Source organism: Nerophis lumbriciformis, linkage group LG12 (genome assembly GCF_033978685.3).
Source record: "Nerophis lumbriciformis linkage group LG12, RoL_Nlum_v2.1, whole genome shotgun sequence".
In the NCBI taxonomy this organism is placed as follows: domain Eukaryota; kingdom Metazoa; phylum Chordata; class Actinopteri; order Syngnathiformes; family Syngnathidae; genus Nerophis; species Nerophis lumbriciformis.
In genome coordinates, this window is record NC_084559.2 from 26,963,264 (window position 1) to 26,983,090 (window position 19,827).

At 40.0% G+C, this 19,827-nt stretch overlaps 1 protein-coding gene across 3 annotated transcripts in view; it reads left to right on the forward strand.

Moving 5' to 3' along the window:
• LOC133623169 (tetratricopeptide repeat protein 28-like) overlaps window positions 1–19,827 on the forward strand; it is a 632,620-nt gene that overhangs the window by 550,385 nt on the left and 62,408 nt on the right. For all 3 annotated transcript variants that reach the window (XM_061986219.1, XM_061986220.1, XM_061986221.1), the window contains one exon: window positions 253–776. In XM_061986219.1, coding sequence (XP_061842203.1) covers window positions 253–776 — 524 coding nt within the window. The remainder of the gene's footprint in view (window positions 1–252; window positions 777–19,827) is intronic.

A 19,827-nucleotide genomic window follows, 5' to 3' on the forward strand; every position in this document is an offset into this window, starting at 1 on the left:
GGACAGACCACGGAATCGGCTACAACCCCTGCTATGGGAGCCTTCGAATTGAGAACGCATTGCACATATATTCGATTTATTTTCACAAACGAAAGAGGCCTGGGTCGGATATGAAAAATTCGGAGTTGCACAGTTCACACAGACATGAAAAAAGCTGATACAGGTTGCATATGGCCAAAAAATTGTGAATTGCCTTGCAGTGTGAACAATGCCAAAGTCTTTGATACATCTATGTTCTGTTTCTTCCTGCAGAGCAATGGGAAACCTACAACAGTCGCTGGTGTGCTTTGAGAAGAGGCTGGTGGTGGCTCATGAACTGGGCCAGTGTGGGGGCAAGGCTCAGGCCTACGGTGAACTGGGTGCACTCCACAGTCAGTTGGGCAACTACGAACAGGCCATCTCTTGTCTGGAACGTCAACTGGCAATTGCCCGCGACAACCAGGATCGACTACTGGAGGGCGATGCCAGTTGCGGGTTAGGGGCTGTGTACCAAGCCATGGGAGAATATGAGACCGCGCTGAGATGCCACCAGAGTGACCTAGAGATCGCAGAGGAAACCAGGAGCCCCGCACGCCAGGCTCGCGCCTACGGGAATTTGGGCCTTACTTATGAGTCACTGGGAAACTACGAACGGGCCGTTGTCTTCCAAGAGCAGCACCTTAGTGTGGCGGCTCAGACTAATGACTTGGCTGCCAAAACGCTTGCCTATGGCAGCCTGGGGAGAACACACCACGCACTGCAGAACTATTCCCAAGCTGTCATGTACCTGCAAGAAGGTGAGTAAGGCGGCAGTGAGGATTGCCTTTGTTGCCTGGGCTGATAGGCTTAGAGTTTGTGAATTCATGAATATGAAATTCACAGCCCATTTGTTGCTAAGCCTTCGCTACATTTTTATTAGGATATGTGAACGTGTGTGTCTGTGTGTTTGCGTTTTTGTGCTTAGGAATACTCCGGGGATTCTGGGTGTCTTTTATGCATCTGGCTTGTCTCTTGCCGTATATGTATTCCGGTATTTGTGTCAATGCAGACCTATGCGGATGCATGCCAAAGCCTTTTTGTGCCACTTTCCACAGATCCTGTAGCTCTTTACAGTCAGTTACCAAAAGATCTTTTCACACAGTGGTGGATTTTCAGCTGATGACAAGTAAAACCTTAAGCTTGGCCTTTTAGAAATTGATTATCTCTGCCAGTGCATATGTGTTAGAGGTGAGAGGTTGGAGTCCCCCATTTACGTGGGCTAAATAGCCACTCCACCCGCTTCGTCCATACCCATAAACAGACCCCTCACTCAGGCATACCTACTGTGTTATGACCTAAACTCTGTTGGAATCCAACACAATTGCAGCTGCTCTGTGAGGTGAATCATATATTTCACGCTGCAGGGAGTGAATGTAAAGCGGGGTACACACATAAAGACAATCGTCACGATTGCCTGATTGTTTTTGAAGATTGTCTTGTGGTCTGAGGTCTGTTAAAGAGTGAATTAGCTTTGTTAATTGGCTCCAAAACGGTTCGAGCCCAACAATATATGGGAAACGCAGACGATCTTGAGTCATCACTGCGTACATTGTGAAGTGGTAAAAAAGTAGCCAAACAGGAAGCTTAAAAAAGAAGTTTGAGAATGTACACACCTCTAGCTCGCTCAGTAGATTATAAAAAAAATATGTTTATGTTGTCTCCATGACATTTTCCAGTCATTTTTTTTATTTACTTTGGGATTTTTCTTTCAAAAATAGGCCCAAGAACATCATCATTCCCTCTTCTCGTATGGTGGGATGCAACAATTATAAATTTAGACTGCATGACTGTCTGAGTAATAATAACAGTTTCAGATGAGCACGATTATTATAGATTATGATTAATTTTACAACCAAAAATGCATAAAATCACATAGACTTTCTTTAGAGTAATCAAGTAACATTATAAGTGAACGGTACAAAATTATAGATATAAACAAAAAGTATTATTAATAGAGATGTCCAATAATGGCTTTTTTTGCCGATATCCTATATTCCGATATTGTCCAACTCTTAATTACCGATTCCGATATCAACCGATACCGATATATATACAGTCGTGGAATTAACACATTGAGGTGGGCGGGGTTTGGTGGTAGCGGGGGGTGTATATTGTAGCGTCCCGCAAGAGTTAGTGCTGCAAGGGATTCTGAGTATTTGTTCTGTTGTGTTTATGTTGTGTTACAGTGCGGATGTTCTCCCGAAATGTGTTTGTCATTATTGTTTGGTGTGGGTTCACAGTGTGGCGCATATTTGTAGCAGTGTTAAAGTTGTTCATACGGCCACCCTCAGTGCGACCTGTATGGCTGTTGATCAAGTACGCCTTGCAATCACTTATGTGTGTGTAAAAGCCGCATATATTATGTGAATGGGTCGGCACGCTGTTCGTATGAAGGAAAAGCGGACGCTATAGACAGTGCCTTTAAGGCACGCCCCCGATATTGTTGTACGGGTGGAAATTGGGAGAAATTCGGGAGAATGGTTGCCCCGGGAGATTTTCAGGAGAGGCACTGAAATTTGGGAGTCTCCCGGGAAAATCGTGAGGATTGGCAACTATGTCACATAGACGTTCTTTAGAGTAATCAAGTAACATTATAAGTGAACGGTACAAAATTATAGATATAAACAAAAAGTATTATTGATAATACATTCATGTATTAGTAATATTATAAGACTAAGATTAACTTTATTAATCACCCAGGGGAACATTTTACTTAAGTGGTTAATAAAATCAAGTGTTATTGTCATTAACGGTCATTCTTGCCTATTTATTCATTTTAAATAATATATTTTATATTGTGTTAAAAACAACTAGAAGGCACATAATTAGATCCCATGATATGGTGCTGTTAATCTCCTGATGTTATGTGAGTGTTTTATACTTGCTATATTAACCTACAATACATATAGTTCATGCATAACGAACAGGAGGAAGTTAACCTAACTAACTAATGTCAAATGGTCACTGACTCAAGCCCTTGGCAGGAGTACTTGTCGCTGGTTGTTTACACTAAACTGACTATTTTTTAAGCTAAAATAGTACACTAGCGTGTCCATCTATATGTGCGTATAAGCGTGTGCACCGCTGGTGTAACTTTGTTTTTGTTGTTTGTTGTCAGGTTGTGCTGAAAATAACGTACCAGCATAATGTCCGTTTATAGCGGGGGAGGAAGATTTAAATATACGCTGTAGTTGAGCCTCTGCTATTAAATAACCATTACGTTTTTTAACCGCGGTTAATGGTAAAAACGGTCAATCGCTGCATCAATACCCGTGTGTTCTTTTTTTACTCGTCACTGGTTGGTTGTTATGCTGCCGCTTCTTCGATTTTGTAGGGTGACTAGCGATGAGATATTGTGAATGTTGGTATCAACTGGATACCAAGTAAATACAGGGCTAGAATCGCCAAAACTGATACCAAAACAGACACTTTTTGACCTGAATTTGCCTGAAGTTAGTTGATTATAAGAACACAAGAAAAATATGTTCCACAAACAAAAATATTTTCAAAAATAAAAAGAACAATTTAAAGGGGTCCTATTACAATTGTTTTATATTTCTAAAACCTTTCCTTGTGGTCTACATAACATGTAATGGTGGCGCTTTGGTCAAAATGTTGCATATATTTAGTTTTACAGACCATCTTCTGACTTCAGAATGTGTCGTTTTGATTGTGATGGGACAGAATCGTCACATGTGTGCCGTGTTGATATTATCGTAGCACACCACACACATAACAATCAAAACTGCTCAATTTCTGAGTTTTTGTCTTTGTGTGGGGGGTCTGTAACACATAAAAATATCTTTAAGATTTGAAAAAAACTTTGTGTGTGTACTAGTGTTGTCCTGATACCAAAATGTTTTCGATACTTTTCGGTACTTTTCTAAATAAATGGGACCACTAAAAATTGCATTATTGGCTTTATTTTAACAAAAAATCTTATGTTACATTAAACCAGGGGTCGGAAACCTTTTTGGCTGAGAGAGCCATGAAAGCCAAATATTTTTAAATGTATTTCCGTGAGAGCCATATAATATTTTTTAACACTGAATACACTTATATGCGTGCATTTTTAAGTAAGACCAACATTTTTTGAGTATAATAAGTCTCTTATGCTTTTTAATAACATTGTTATTCTGAAGCTAACCAATAATAAATAAAATACTTCTTACCATTAATGCGACTTCTTGAACATGTGCGGTAGAATGCGGATGAATGGATTATAATGCATGAGAATGTTTTATATTTTGAACGTAATTTTTAACACTGTGATTACCAGCTGAATTATTCATTACTTATCGTGTTAAGCAATGTCAGCTAAGATTTATCTGAAAGCCAGATGCAGTCATCAAAAGAGCCACATCTGGCTCTTGAGCCATAGGTTCCCTACCCCTGCATTAAATATATGTTTCCTATTGCAAGTTTGTCCTTAAATAAAGTAGTGAACATACAAGACAACTTGTCTTTTAGTAGTAAGTAAGCAAACAAAGGCTCCTAATTTAGCTGCTGACATATGCAGGAACATATTGTGTCATTTTCCATTCTATTATTTTGTCAAAATTATTAATGACAAGTGGTAGAAAATGAATTATTAATCTACTTGTTCATTTACTGTTAATATCTGCTTACTTTCTCTTTTAACATGTTCTGTCTACACTTCTGTTAAAATGTAATAATCATTTATTTTTCTGTTGTTTGATACTTTACATTAGTTTTGGATGATACCACAAATTTGGGTATCAATCTGATACCAAGTAGTTACAGGATCATACATTAGTCATATTCAAAGTCCTCATGTGTCTAGGGACGTATTTCCTGAGTTTATAAACATAATTAGAATTTTTTTTAAATGAAAGAAGATGTTGTGATGCCAAAAAATATCGACGTAATCATAGTAGTGTCGACTGGATACGCTACTGTACTTGGTATCATTACAGTGGATGTCAGGTGTAGATCCACCAATGGAGTTTGTTTACATTTTGACGCCAGTGAGCTACGGTGTGTAGTGAAGCATGTTTGAAGTATTGTCCTGCAGGGATGATACTTGAAAGAAACATACTTTATTTGTTGCCATGGAGACCAGGATTAGTGATTTAGAAGTAGCTAAAACACTGCCGACGGCGGATGGACGTTAGCCGCTAGCTAGCTAGCCATGTCTTAAAGCACCTCTTCCTGAGGGCGTTTCAGTGTTATAACTTCACCTTTATTGTTTGTTTTTAAGCCAAAATGCGTTCGTTCTCCCTTTTCTGTCTACACACTGTGCCTGCTTGTAAGTACTCCGTGTGTGCGCGCTGCCGAACATGCTCCTCTGCTCGTAAACCAGCAATGACACGACGTGACGACGACGGGGGTGCGGGACCGGTACTTTTCAGAGGCGGTATAGTACCGAATATGGTTCATTAGTATCGCGGTACTATACTAATACCGGTATACCGTACAACCCTAGTGTGTACCAGCCTACTCCTGTACCTCTCTGCACTTTATTTGCATTATTGGAATTATCTAGGCCTATGAAACCCCACGCCTCCTTGTTCAGCGTTAATGAAAACAAAGACGACAGGGCGTTCTGTCTTCAACCTGTCCTCCTCTTGTCCCCTGTTTTGTATTTGTAGTGTTCCTCACTCTGGCTGTGAGAATGAACCTTCACTACACTTGACAGCCAATTATTTCTGGCCAACTTACCAAGACCAACCCTAGTCTTTTTTTTTTTTTTTGTTACCTGCGCCTCCACACTGTACTTCTTTGTTTGTTTCCCTCTCCAAAAAAAGATTAATTGGAAGGAGGGATAGAAGGAAAGATTCAAACTAGAGCAGACAGTGCTACCATGTGACCCCTCGAGTCAGTTTGTGTGCGATATTCACTCTCTCTTTCTCTGTGATGCAGATAATAGGTCTAGTCAGTCGGAGACACAAGAAAAAAACCACAATGTGTGTCTTTTAATTGGGCAATACTATGGAGACATACAATACCTTTATAGCATGTGCAGTATATAATCCATTAGAACAGGGGTGTCAAACTCATTTTAGATCGGGGCCACATGGAGAAAAATCTACTCCCAAGTGGGCCGGACTGGTAAAATCACAGCACGATAACTTAAAAATAAAGACAACTTCAGATTGTTTTCTTTGTTTAAAAATAGAACAAGCACATTCTGAAATTGTACAAATCATAATGTTGTTGTTTTGTTTTTTTACAATTACCTGTTGCGGTTAATAGTATATATACTTTATTTGTTGTTATTTATATTTTCTGAATAAATGAAGTGAAGTGAATTACATTTATATAGTGCTTTTTCTCAAGTGACTCAAAGCGCTTTACATTGTAAAACCCAATATCTAAGTTACATTTATACCAGTGTGGGTGGCACTGGGAGCAGGTGGGTAAAGTGTCTTGCCCAAGCACACAACGGCAGTGACTAGGATGGCGGAAGCGGCGATCGAACCTGCAACCCTCAAGTTGCTGGCACGGCCGCTCTACCAACCGAGCTATACCGCCCCAAGTATGTGATAATGTTCATCAGTCAACTCATTGGTGTTAATTTTCAATCTGTCAAGATAAAAACATTATATCAAAATCAAATTACAGCATGTTATTTATGTAGTTTAATCATTTTCCTCGACTGATGTACTAACATCATTTGGTTTATTTTGTACATATGTAGCATCATCTACAAAGGTACAAAGAATTGCTATTGCGACATCCAGTGGACACATTTAGAACAGCTGTTTCTTTCATTCAAAAATTTCAGGTTAATTTTTGTACTGAGCAAACTCATCCCACGGGCCGGATAAAACCTGTTTACGGGCCTGATCCGGCCTTCGGGCCATACATTTGACACCCCTGCATTAGAGGATAACCTTCACTGGTTACTTTTCAGTGAATCAAAGGGATGAACTAACATTTTATTTTATTTATTGTGAACCATGAACCCTTGTGCCCAACATTTACGACCTCTGACCTCACAAATGTTTTCTTGGAGAACTGTTCACAAATTTCACTCAAAAACCAAAGTCTTTCCGGAAGAGTGAAGCAGTAACAGCTCCATATGTCCTTCCTTTCTGTTTTCACTTTTCATAGCCGTCTGTCTCAATACTTTATTTTTTGTATCTTCTGTAAATGTACATAAAATGACAAAGCCATTCCAGTCACTTACACAACCGAAGAGATGTCATTAAATCAATGCCATTATTGTAGCAACTAATGGGGAAGCAACAGATCCTCTGTTTCATTGACAGAATAACAAATCATGGAACATTAATGTTGACCGATAGCATTTTTCTTTTAAGCACAACATTTAACAGCTAACATTTAATCATTTAATAGAAACACATAAATATTCAATTACACTAATCAAAGATTAATCTGCAAATACTTGTGAATAATCAGGGATCAACTACTAATCAAGATGAAATATTTCAATCGATTTGACAGTCCATATATAAATAATAGTGCTGTCAAATGATAAGTATCGTGATCAGATTATTACACTTTTGAATTTGGATTAAGCATGATTAATCCAAAGACCCCAAAAGATGAGTGAGTCTCCTCCCTCGTCTTTGCACTGACATACGTATTGTGCTGATCCCTGACCGCGCGCATCTTTCAGGTAACTATCCACGGTTAAGGCAAAGGAGCATGTACGGTCACAATAATATGCATATAATTTAGACGTATATACATTTTTGATTAATCGCATGAGTTAATTTATTTTTGACAGTTATATATATATATATATGTGTATGTGTATATGTTAAAGTTAAAGTACTCATGATTGTCACACACACACTAGGTGTGGCAAAATTATTCTCAGCATTTGACCCATCACCCTTGATCACCCCCTGGGAGATGAGGGGAGCAATGAGCAGCAGCGGTGGCCGCGCCTGGGAATCATTTTTGGTCATTTAACCCCCAATTCCAACCCTTGATGCTGAGTGCCAAGCAGGGAGGTAATGGGTCCCATTTTTATAGTCTTTGGTATGACTCGGCCGGGGTTTGAACTCACGACCTACCAATATATATACAGTCTATAAGTTTTATATATATATATATATATATATATATATATATATATATATATATATATATATATATATATATATATACATTATATATATATATATGTATATATATATATATATATATATATATATATATATATATATATATATGAAATTATATTATTGCTGGGTGATTAAATGATCGTTGATCGCAATTAATTTGAGTTTGATCATAGTGATCAGCTGTTAGCATATTTCCTTGATCAAAAATGGTGGACATGTCTGTTAAACGTTACTGCAGTAGTAAACAGTAGGAACGCAATGATGCTCGTTACAATCCTGCACGGAAAAATCCATATATGTTTCATATATATATATATATATATATATATATATATATATATATATATATATATATATATATATATATATATATATATATATATTTATTTTTTTTATTTTTTTTTATTTTCTTTCTTTATTTTTTTTTTTGTTTGTTTTTTGTTTTTGATTTTTGATTTTTATATATATATATATATATATATATATATATTTTTTTTTTTTTTTTTTTTTTTGACAGTCAAAAGCAAAAACTCACTAGTTGCAGTAGTGGTAGCTAAAATGTATATATATTATACATATACAGTACATTAAGAGGCTATTTCATCTCTACAAGCCTGTTTCGCAGGTTTCCCTGCTCTTCAGGGGAGTTTTTCCCCTGACCTAACGTATATTCCGTTCTACCTACCCTGGTATTGAACACTGTATAACGAATAAACCACAGTAACCTCGACTACATATATTATACATATATTTTTTTCAGCACCCCTAGTATATATATTTTTTCTGCACCCCTAGTGTATACTGTATAGTGTAAGTGCACAGTGTGTGTGTATGTTTATATATATATATATATATATATATATATATATATATATATATATGTATATATATATATATATATATATATATATATATATATATATATATATATATATATATATATATGTATATATATGTGTGTGTGTGTGTGTGTGTGATTGTGTTTTTATAAAAAAATGTGTCTTTAGGCCATATCCGTGCTTATTCGCTGCATCTTGATACATCGAGATACGTCGTGATACATCAGCTGCCAAGAAGAGCATTTGTAAATTGTTTTGAAAGGTCTTATTATCATTTTTATACCAAATAATATATATAGAGAATCACTAAGAATCGAGAATTGTGTTAAATTGAAAATCTATTTTAAATGAAATAGTCACCCGAATAATTGGAAACAAAATCGTGAATTGATTTAAGATTCACATCTCTATTATATACTGTTATTATTAAATACAAAAGAAAACTGTTTTGCAGACCAGTCAACAATATTTTCTTGACGTATTTAAAACCTCAGTGAATTGATACTGTAATATAAAAAACCTGTAAATGTTGTCAGCACACTAGGTTATATGCCTTCCCCCACATGTATATGTTTTATAAATCTTGTTTGTATTCCCATACATGATGTTTGTTATTATGCAGTTTAATACGTATACCCTTAACACCGGAAGACTATATGCCATAAATCAAAGTAGGCTCCATAATGTATTAGCTTGCTTTGGGTGTTCACGTCATAGTAAGGAAATAGGAAACCCAACAAAGGAGTCTGCAACATAAAGATAATATAACATTGTTTATGTTCCACTTTCTGTTGGGGTCCACATGTGGTCATGATCAAGATGTTGGCATGAGTGCAACTGTGCCTTGGTGTTTGTGTGGCAGGCATGAAATTTCATGGCCTTTTGCCTACTATGCACATGTACACTATATTGCCAAAAGTATTTGGCCACCCATCCAAATGATCAGAATCAGGTATCCTAATCACTTGGTGATCACCACAGGTGTATAAAATCAAGCACTTAGGCATAGAGACTGTTTCTACAAACATTTGTGAAAGAATGGGTCGCTCTCAGGAGCTCAGTGATTTCCAGCGTGGAACTGTCATAGGATGCCACCTGTGCAACAAATCCAGTCATTAAATGTCCTCGCTCCTAAATATTCCAAAGTCAACTGTCTGCTTTATTATAAGAACATGGACAAGTTTGGGAACAACAGCAACTCAGCCACCAAGTGGTAGGCCACGTAAACTGACAGAGAGGGGTCAGCGGATGCTGAAGTGCATAGTGCAAAGAGGTCGCTGACTTTCTGCACAGTCAGTTGCTACAGAGCTCCAAACTTCATGTGACCTTCCAATTAACCTACATACAGTATGCAGAGAGCTTCATGGAATGGGTTTCCATGGCCGAGCAGCTGCATCTAAGCCGTACATCAACAAGTCCAATGCAAAGTGTCGGATGCAGTGGTGTAAAGCACGTCGCCACTGGACTCTAGAGCAGTGGAGACGCGTTCTCTGGAGTGATGAATCAGGCTTTTCCATCTGGCAATCTGATGGACGAGTCTGGCTTTGGAGGTTGCCAGGAGAACGGTACATTTTGGACTGCATTTTGCAGAGTGTGAAATTTGGTGGAGAAAGAATCATGGTGCGGGGTTATTTTTCAGGAGTTGGGCTTGACCCCTTAATTCCAGTGAAATGAACTTTGAATGCTCCAGGATACCAAAACATTTTGAACAATTCCCAACCTTGTGGGAACAGTTTGGAGCAGGCCCTTTGCTCTTCCAACATGACTGTGCACCAGTGCACAAAGCAAGGTCCATAGATACATGGATGACAGAGTCTGGTGTGAATGAACTTGACTGGCCTGCACAGAGTCCTGACCTGAACCCGATAGAACACCTTTGGGATGAATTAGAGCGGAGACTGAGAGCCAGGCCTTCTCGACCAACATCAGTGTGTGACCTCACCAATGCGCTTTTGGAAGAATGCTGGAAAATTCCTATAAACGCACTCCGCAACCTTGTGGACAGCCTTCCCAGAGGAGTTGAAGCTGTAATAGCTGCAAAAGGTGGACCGATATCATATTGAACCCTATGGGTTAGGAATTGGATGGCACTTCACGTTCATATAAAATACTTTTGGCAATATACCTGTAGTGTATGTGTCTGTAGGCAGAGGTGCGTGGACGTTGGGGGCCCAAGAATTGCTCTCGCCAGGCTGTCAGGCTTGCTTTTAAAGTGTTCTGGGGCAGCCAGCCACAGCCACATCTCGGTGTCAGACACTGCTACGTGACTGTGCCTGCGGGGCGTACCGAAGGCACGCTCGGTGACAGTGACAGACACTGAGTGATACAGAGAGGGAGAACAGAGGAAACACGAGCGTTCGGAAGGCAGAGAGGGATCGAGAGAGAGATGTCAGCCGGGCAGTGAGGGGAATCAGAGATGGGCATGAGTCATAATTCACATGCATTATTTCTACTGTCAAATGGAGAATAAAGGAAACAGAGTTGGTTGACATTCCGGCTTGATCATAAAAAAAAGCTATCACAGAACAGCTCAGAGAGGGAAACACTGTGTGCGTGCGTATGTGTGTCTGTATATGTGAGCAGATGAAAGGCTCACAGCTACAGTTGGAATGAGTGAGGGTTGAGACTGTCAGACAATGAAGAGGATAATTTAGATCTGTTTCCTTTCTCTTGCTCCACCGCCTAATGAGCCCTAAACATTACCCAGTCCCTGGGAGCACTGCAGCCACAGTTGAGATGAAACAGGTAAGAGGAGTTACAGAGGGAGAGAGGTGCGCAGCAGCAAGGAAAGAGGGCAGGCGTGTGCAGACAGAGGGAGTGAGCGTGGAAAGATAAGAGGAGGAGGGGGATAGGAGGTTGTCGGTGGGCTGTATGGGTCTTCAAAGGATGCCGGCTAGCGTGGCCGTAGAGGAGCCACGAAGTCTACGGTTACGTGGTGTGTTGGTGGGGTTTGCGGAATACTTTCAGGTCACGCTCTCTGTTCTTGGCTTATCTTGTCTGGCCACGGAGCGGTTTTTTTTTTCCCAGTGTTGCTGGGAAAACGCAGTCGAACGAGCGTGGCTTGGCCCGTTTTCTACCGTCTTTGACCAAAAGCATGTCTAGACTCCGCCATCACATACTGTAAGCGTCCAGGGAGTAGACTTATAAGTCGAGATTTTTATTTTTTTATTAATTTTTTTATTAAATCAACATAAAAAACACAAGATACACTTACAGTTAGTGCACCAACCCAAAAAACCTTCCTCCCTCATTCACACTCATTCGCACAAAAGGGTTGTTTCTTTCTGTTATTAATATTCTGGTTCCTACATTATGTATCAATATATATCAATACAGTCTGCAGGGGATACAGTCTGTAAGCACACTGTCATGACTTGGTCCTGGGGTTTAGTTTTTCTCGAAGGCAACGGAAAGTTGGCTCGGGCGAGACGAGAATGCAGGTACATTTTTATTTAAACATTGGCATGGACAAAAAGGAGCAGCGTGAACGATGGACATGAAAAAAGAGTCAGAAATGTGCAGAAGCATAAATGTGGAGATGTCACCAGAAAGACAAACTGAAAAACAATGAACTTAAATACTACAGACATGATTAACGAAAACAGGTGCGTGACTCAAAACGTGAAACAGGTGCGTGACGTGACAGGTGAAAACTAATGGGTTGCTATGGTGACAAACAAGAGTGCACAATGAGTCCAAACGTGGAACAGGTGAAACTAATGGGTAATCATGGAAACAAGACAAGGGAGTGAAAAGCCAGAAACTAAAAAGTCCAATAACTAAACAAAACATGACTAAGACAAAACATGATTACACAGACATGACACACACATGATTGTGCGTGCTGCTGGTCCACTAATAGTACTAACCTTCAACAATTAATTGTACTAATTTTCATGAATTACTAGTTTCAATGTAACTGTTTTTATATTGTTTTACTTTCTTTTTTTATTCAAGAAAATGTTTTCAATTTATTTATCTTATTTTATTTTATTATTATTTTTTTAAAGTACCTTATCTTCACCATACCTGGTTGTCCAAATTAGGCATAATAATGTGTTAATTCCACGACTGTATATATCGGTTGATATCGGTATCGGTAATTAAAGAGTTGGACAATATCGGAATATCGGATATCGGCAAAAAGCCATTATCGGACATCCCTACTTATAAGTATCAGTAACCTGGACCTGATCTACCAAAGGTTTGTGTTTATTAAACCACATGCAAAAATGATAGCGTACGCAAAGCTGATCTACTAAATCGTGTTTTGTCACGACCCGAATAGGACTCTGGACACAGATGCAGGATTTTGGAAACAGATATTTATTCGGGCAAGGGAAGGGGTCCAAAACGGGAGAAACAAAACAGGCTATCAAAAACAGAACTAACCTGACCTCCAAACTATCAAAAATATCAATAACTCAAAATACTCCGGCTACGAAGGGAAAAAAGGGGCTAAGAACAGAATATATCAAATGTTGGCTGTCCAGAGTCGGGACCCGGGGTGGACCGCTCGCCTGTGCATCGGTTGGACTGGACATCGGTATGGACTGGACTCTTACTATTATGTTGGATCCACTATGGACTGGACTCTCACAATATTATGTCAGACCCACTCGACATCCATTGCATTCGGTCTCCCCTAGAGTGTGGGGGGTTACCCACATATGCGGTCCTCTCCAAGGGTTCTCATAGTCATTCACATCGACGTCCCACTGGGGTGAGTTTTTCCTTGCCCTTATGTGGGCTCTGTACCGAGGATGTCGTTGTGGCTTGTGCAGCCCTTTGAGACACTTGTGATTTAGGGCTATATACATAAACATTGATTGATTGATTAATTGATCAAATTCAACAAAAAGCGCTCCAACGGAGGCGATGCTAGGAAGCTAATCTTACCTGACAAACGAATCTCCCGTGGATCAAAAAGTACAAAAAAAAAACGTGACAATGGCGGTGGACAAGACTGTAGCAAAGGAACGCTGGAGGTACGCACAAGAAGATACGAAACACTCTGGCACAGGACAAGAGGAGGACGAGACATTTATACACATGAGGGAGGGTGACACAGGTGGGCACAATCAGGCAATCAGGAGAGACATCAGACCAGTGATACAGGAGGAAGAGCAAGTGATCTGAAACGAGAGGGAGAATTAACATTTCAAAATAAAACAGGAAATGACAAGACAACATGAAACCCAGACAAGACTTCACCCAGGTGTGACATGATTATGGAATCTGGAAACTTAAGACTTAGAGACTTCCTGTTATTGTCATTCAAATTTGAACTTTACAGTACATATAAGCACGGTGGAACAGCGGTTAGTGCATGTGCCTCACAATACGAAGGTCCTGAGTTCAATCCCGGGCTCGGGATCTTTTTGTGTGGAGTTTGCATGTTCTCCCCGTGACTGCGTGGGTTCCCTCCGGGTACTACGGCTTCCTCCCACTTCCAAAGACGTGCACCTGGGGATAGGTTGATTGGCAACACTAAATTGGCCCTAGTGTGTGAATGTGAGTGTGAATGTTGTCTGTCTATCTGTGTTGGCCCTGTGATGAGGTGGCGACTTGTCCAGGGTGTACCCCGCCGACCGCCCGATTGCAGCTGAGATAGGCTCCAGCACTCCCCGCGACCCCGAAATGGACAAGCGGTAGAAAATGGATGGATGGATGGATGGAGTACAGATAAGAACGAAAATTTGTTGCATTAGCTCGTTGTAGTGCAGGATAAAAGAGCAATAATGTGCATATATGTATATATATATATATATATATATATAAAAAAATAGATTACTGTACAGATAAATATATTGAACTTTTTCATATGCATCCACGTTTATGGATGTATGTTATATTGTCTTTATATTCCAGCGAGTTAATCCGTTTTTGGGGGGGAATTGAGGGAATTATTTTGATGCGTTCAAGAAGCTGTTACAGAACCTGGAGGTTCTGCTACGGAGGCTGCGGAACCTCTTTCTAGAGTCCAGCAGTGAAAACAGTCCTTGATGGGGGTCTCTCAGATTTTCTGAGCTCTGGTCAGGCAGCGGCTTTTTGCGATTTCCCAGATAGGAGGAAGAGGAGTCCTGATGATCTTTTCCGCCGTCCTCACCACTCTCTGCAGAGACTTCCAGTCTGAGGCACTGCAGGCTCCAGTCTAGACAGAGATGCAGTTGGTCAGTCGGCTCTCTATAGTGCCTCTGTAGAATCGGAAATATATTATTATAATCTAGCTCATGTATGGAAAAACTTTTCTTGCATTGCTTCAACTCCCAGAGTACGCCTTCAGCGTGCTAAAAGTAGTTAATGTCAATATAGCCTAGGAAAAGTGGTGCATATTATATTTGTATGCTGCATGTCAACAACGTAGCAAAACGCCACAGGTTGGAGCATATGATGCCATAAATGTGTGGAGGGAAATGAGTGTCTCCATGGTGACAGCCAGACTACATGGAAAATCTTTGTTTAAATAGGCGGTATGCACCAGTCTTGCACTTGTTATCAGTATTAGTAGATTACCCGCAACATGCCCAATAATAGTACACGCTATTTTATAGTTTGCACACGCTATTTTGGGCTTATTATTTTTATTTTAGTGGATCAGGCTAAAATGTACATGTCATTGTACATGCACTGCATGCACAGGAAAGTCAGCTGTGGTTGCTTTAAAGGCTTTTGATTGGCCAAAAGCATGTCTAGACTCCGCCATCACATACTGTAAGCGTCCAGAGAGTAGACTTATATGTGCATTTTAGTAAGACTGTGCAGGAGCAATAAATTATTGCACTCTGCTGACTGGTGTGGGTTACGGCCTTTTTATCAAGACCCAATCCCCTCCTCCTGTCATTGTCCGCTGTTGGGGGGTATTTCCATCCCAGTAATTGGGCAGAACCAAGTACCCGTCTGACATGCTGAGGACACACGCAAAGATGTGACATACGCATCACTGCTTGAGAGATTGGAAGTGAAAAGCAAACAGTGCACTTAGTAGGTGATCTTCTGCAGCTACCATTTTGTAGCATCCACCCTTTATTGCACACTCCTAGACTCACAAACTATCATAAATTCCTCCTACCACTTCATAGTCAGGGTCCTTTTAATGAAAGGTTTGTATATTGATGGTGGGTTTGCCAACGCTTCAGTAATCTGGACCTGATCTACTAAAGGTTTGTGTCTATTAAACCTCATGCAAACTTGATAGCGTACGTAAAGCTGATCTACAAACCCCAAAACCAGTGAATATGGGCACGTTGTGTAAATCGTAAATAAAAACAGAATACAATGATTTGTAAATCCTTTTAAACGGTTGGGACGGTATAGCTCGGTTGGTAGAGCGGCCGTTCCAGCAACTTGAGGATTGCAGGTTCGATCCCCGCTTCCGCCATCCTAGTCACTGCCGTTGTGTCCTTGGGCAAGACGCTTTACCCACCTGCTGCCAGTGCCACCCACACTGGTTTAAATGTAACTTAGATATTGGGTTTCACTATGTAAAGCGCTTTGAGTCACTTGAGAAAAAGCGCTATATAAATGTAATTCACTTCACAAACCTATATTCAATTGAATACACCGCAAAGACAAGATATTTAATGTTCAAACTGGAAAACTTTGTTATTTTTTGCAAATATTAGCTCATTTGGAATTTGATGCCTGCACAACATGTTTCAAAAAAGCTGGCACAAGTGGCAAAAAAGACTGAGAAAGTTGAGGAATGCTCATCAAACACTTATTTGGAACATCCCACAGGTGGGAACAGGTGGGTGTCATGACTGGGTATAAAAGCAGCTTCCATGAAATGCTTAGTCATTCACAAACAAGGATGGGGCGAAGGTCACCGCTTTGTGAACAGATGCGTGAGCAAATTGAACAACCTTTCTCAACGAGCTATTGCAAGGAATTTAGGGATTTCACCATCTACGGTATGTAATATCATCAAAAGATTCAGAGAATCTGGAGAAATTACTGCACGTAAGCGATGATATCACGGACCTTCGATCCCTCAGGCGGTACGTCAAAAACCGACATCAGTTTGTAAAGGATATCACCACATAGGTATAGGAACACTTCAGAAAACTACTGTCAGTAACTACAGTTTGTCGCTACATCTGTAAGTGCAAGTTAAAACTCTACTATGGAAAGCGAAAGCCATTTATCAACAACACCCAGAAACGCTCTGAAATGTATATTTGGTATAGAACAGGGGTGCCCAAACTTGGCCCACCGGGTTGTTTCACTAAAGAAGTGCTTCCCAAAATAAATTCATATTCTTACTGACCTCTTTCAAATCCCACACAATTATTGCTGGCATGTCCGCAAGGCTAACTATTTACGGGATGATCTCCACGACCTTATATACGGCGGTATGGGGCTAAACTCCTCACTTATGGTGCTGCTGTATGCTCAATATCGCTGTATTTAGCTCCTATGCCATTGCCATATTTTCACTTTGGCCATTGGAGGCAGAAAGTTTGAGCACCCTTGATCTGGAATGTTTGTGCAAATTGGTTGTCAGAAAGGAGGCGATCACGCTGCAAAGACAGACGATGGAGAGAGAGAATATTCTGTCTGCGAATGTGTCAACATATTTGGACTAGAGATGTCCAATAATGGCTTTTTTGCCGATATCCCGATATTGTCCAACTCTTAATTACCGATTCCGATATCAACCGATACCGATATATACAGTCGTGGAATTAACACATTATTATGCCTAATTTTGCTGTGATGCCCCGCTGGATGCATTAAACAATGTAACAAGGTTTTCCAAAATAAATCAACTCAAGTTATGGAAAAAAATGCCAACATGGCACTGCCATATTTATTATTGAAGTCACAAAATGCATTTTTTTTTTTTAACATGCCTCAAAACAGCAGCTTGGAATTTGGGACATACTCTCCCTGAGAGAGCATAAGGAGGTTGGGGGGGCAGGTTTGAGGTGGGGGGTGCGGATAGCGGGGGGTGTATATTGTAGCGTCCCGGAAGACTTAGTGCTGCAAGGGGTTCTGGGTATTTGTTCTGTTGTGTTTATGTTGTGTTACGGTGCGGATGTTCTCCCGAAATGTGTTTGTCATTCTTGTTTGGTGTGGGTTCACAGTGTGGTGCATATTTTTAACAGTGTTAAAGTTGTTTATGCGGCCACCCTCAGTGTGACCTGTATGGCTGTTGACCAAGTATGCTTGCATTCACTTGTGTGTGTGAAAAGCCGTAGATATTATGTGACTGGGCCGGCACTCAAAGGCAGTGCTTTTAAAGTTAATTGGCCCTCTGTACTTCTTCCTACGTCCATGTACCACTCCGTACAGCGGCGTTTTAGTCATAAATTGTACTTTTTGAAACCGATACCGATAATTTCCGATATTACATTTTAAAGCATTTATCGGCCGATAATATAGGCAGTCCGATATTATCGGATATCTCTAATTTGGACTGTCAGAAATAAGAAGTATTAGACATTTCGTTAATTCAGGCATATCATTTTATAATGTTCTAGCTGCTGGATAAACTTAAGGGGATGATTAAAACAAATTCAGTTGATTTGTTTTGGTGTCTGCTGGCGTTTTTGTTTATGGCATCTGGAAACTTTGGAAATATATAATTACAAATAGCTCCTATATGGAAAAACTTTTCTTGCATTGCTTCAACTCCAAGAGTACGCCTTCAGCGTGCTAAAAGTAGTTTATGTTGTCTAGATCGCGTGTCAACATAGCCTAGAAAAAGTGGTCCGTATTATATTTGTATGCTGCATGTCAACAACGTAACAAAACGCCACAGGTTGGAGCATAAATGTGTGGAGGGAAATGAGTGTCTCCATGGTGACAGCCGGACAACACGCAAAATCTTTGTTTAAATAGGCGGTATGCTCCAGTCTTGCACTTGTTGTCAGTATTAGTAGATTACCCGTAAAATGCCCATTAATAGTACACACTAGGGTTGTACGGTATACCGGTATTGGTATAGTACCGCAATACTAATGAATAATTTTCGTTATTATACCGCCTCTGAAAAGTACCGGTCCCGCACTCCTCCGCGCCCGCGTCGTCGTCACGTCGAGTCATTGCTGGTTTACAAGCAGATGAGCATGTTCGGCAGCACACAATCACAGAGTACTTACAAACAGACACAGTGTGTAGACAGAAAAGGGAGAACGGACGCATTTTGGCTTAAAAACTAACGATAAAGGTGAAGTTATTACACTGAAACGCCCTCAGGAAGAGGTGCTTTAAGACATGGCTAGCGAGGTAGCGGCTAACGTCCTGCCCCAGTCAGCAGTTTTTTAGCTACTTCGAAATCACTAATCCTGGTCTCCATGGCGACAAATAAAGTGAGTTTCTTACAAGTATCATCCCTGCAGGACGAGGAATAGCTAAACATGCTTCACTACACACCGTAGCTCACCGACATCAAAATGTAAACAAATGCCATTGGTGGATCGACACCTGACATCCACTGTAATGATATCAAATACAGGCACGTATCTAGTCGATACTATCAATCAATCAATCAATGTTTATTTATATAGCCCTAAATCACAAGTGTCTCAAAGGGCTGCACAAGCCACAACAACATCCTCGGTACAAAGCCCACATAAGGGCAAGGAAAAACTCATACTACTATGATTACATCGATATTTTTTGGCATAACATCTTCTTTCGTTTTAAAAAAATGTATATTATGTTTATAACCTCAGGAAATATATGTCCCTGGACACATGAGGACTTTGAATATGGCCAATGTATGATCCTGTATCTACTTGGTATCAGATTGATACCCAAATGTGTGGTGTCATCCAAAACTAATGTAAAGTATCAAACAGCAGAAGAATAAGTGATGATTACATTTTAACAAAAGTGTAGATAGGACATGTTAAAAGAGAAAGTAAGCAGATATTAACAGTAAATGAACAAGTAGATTAATG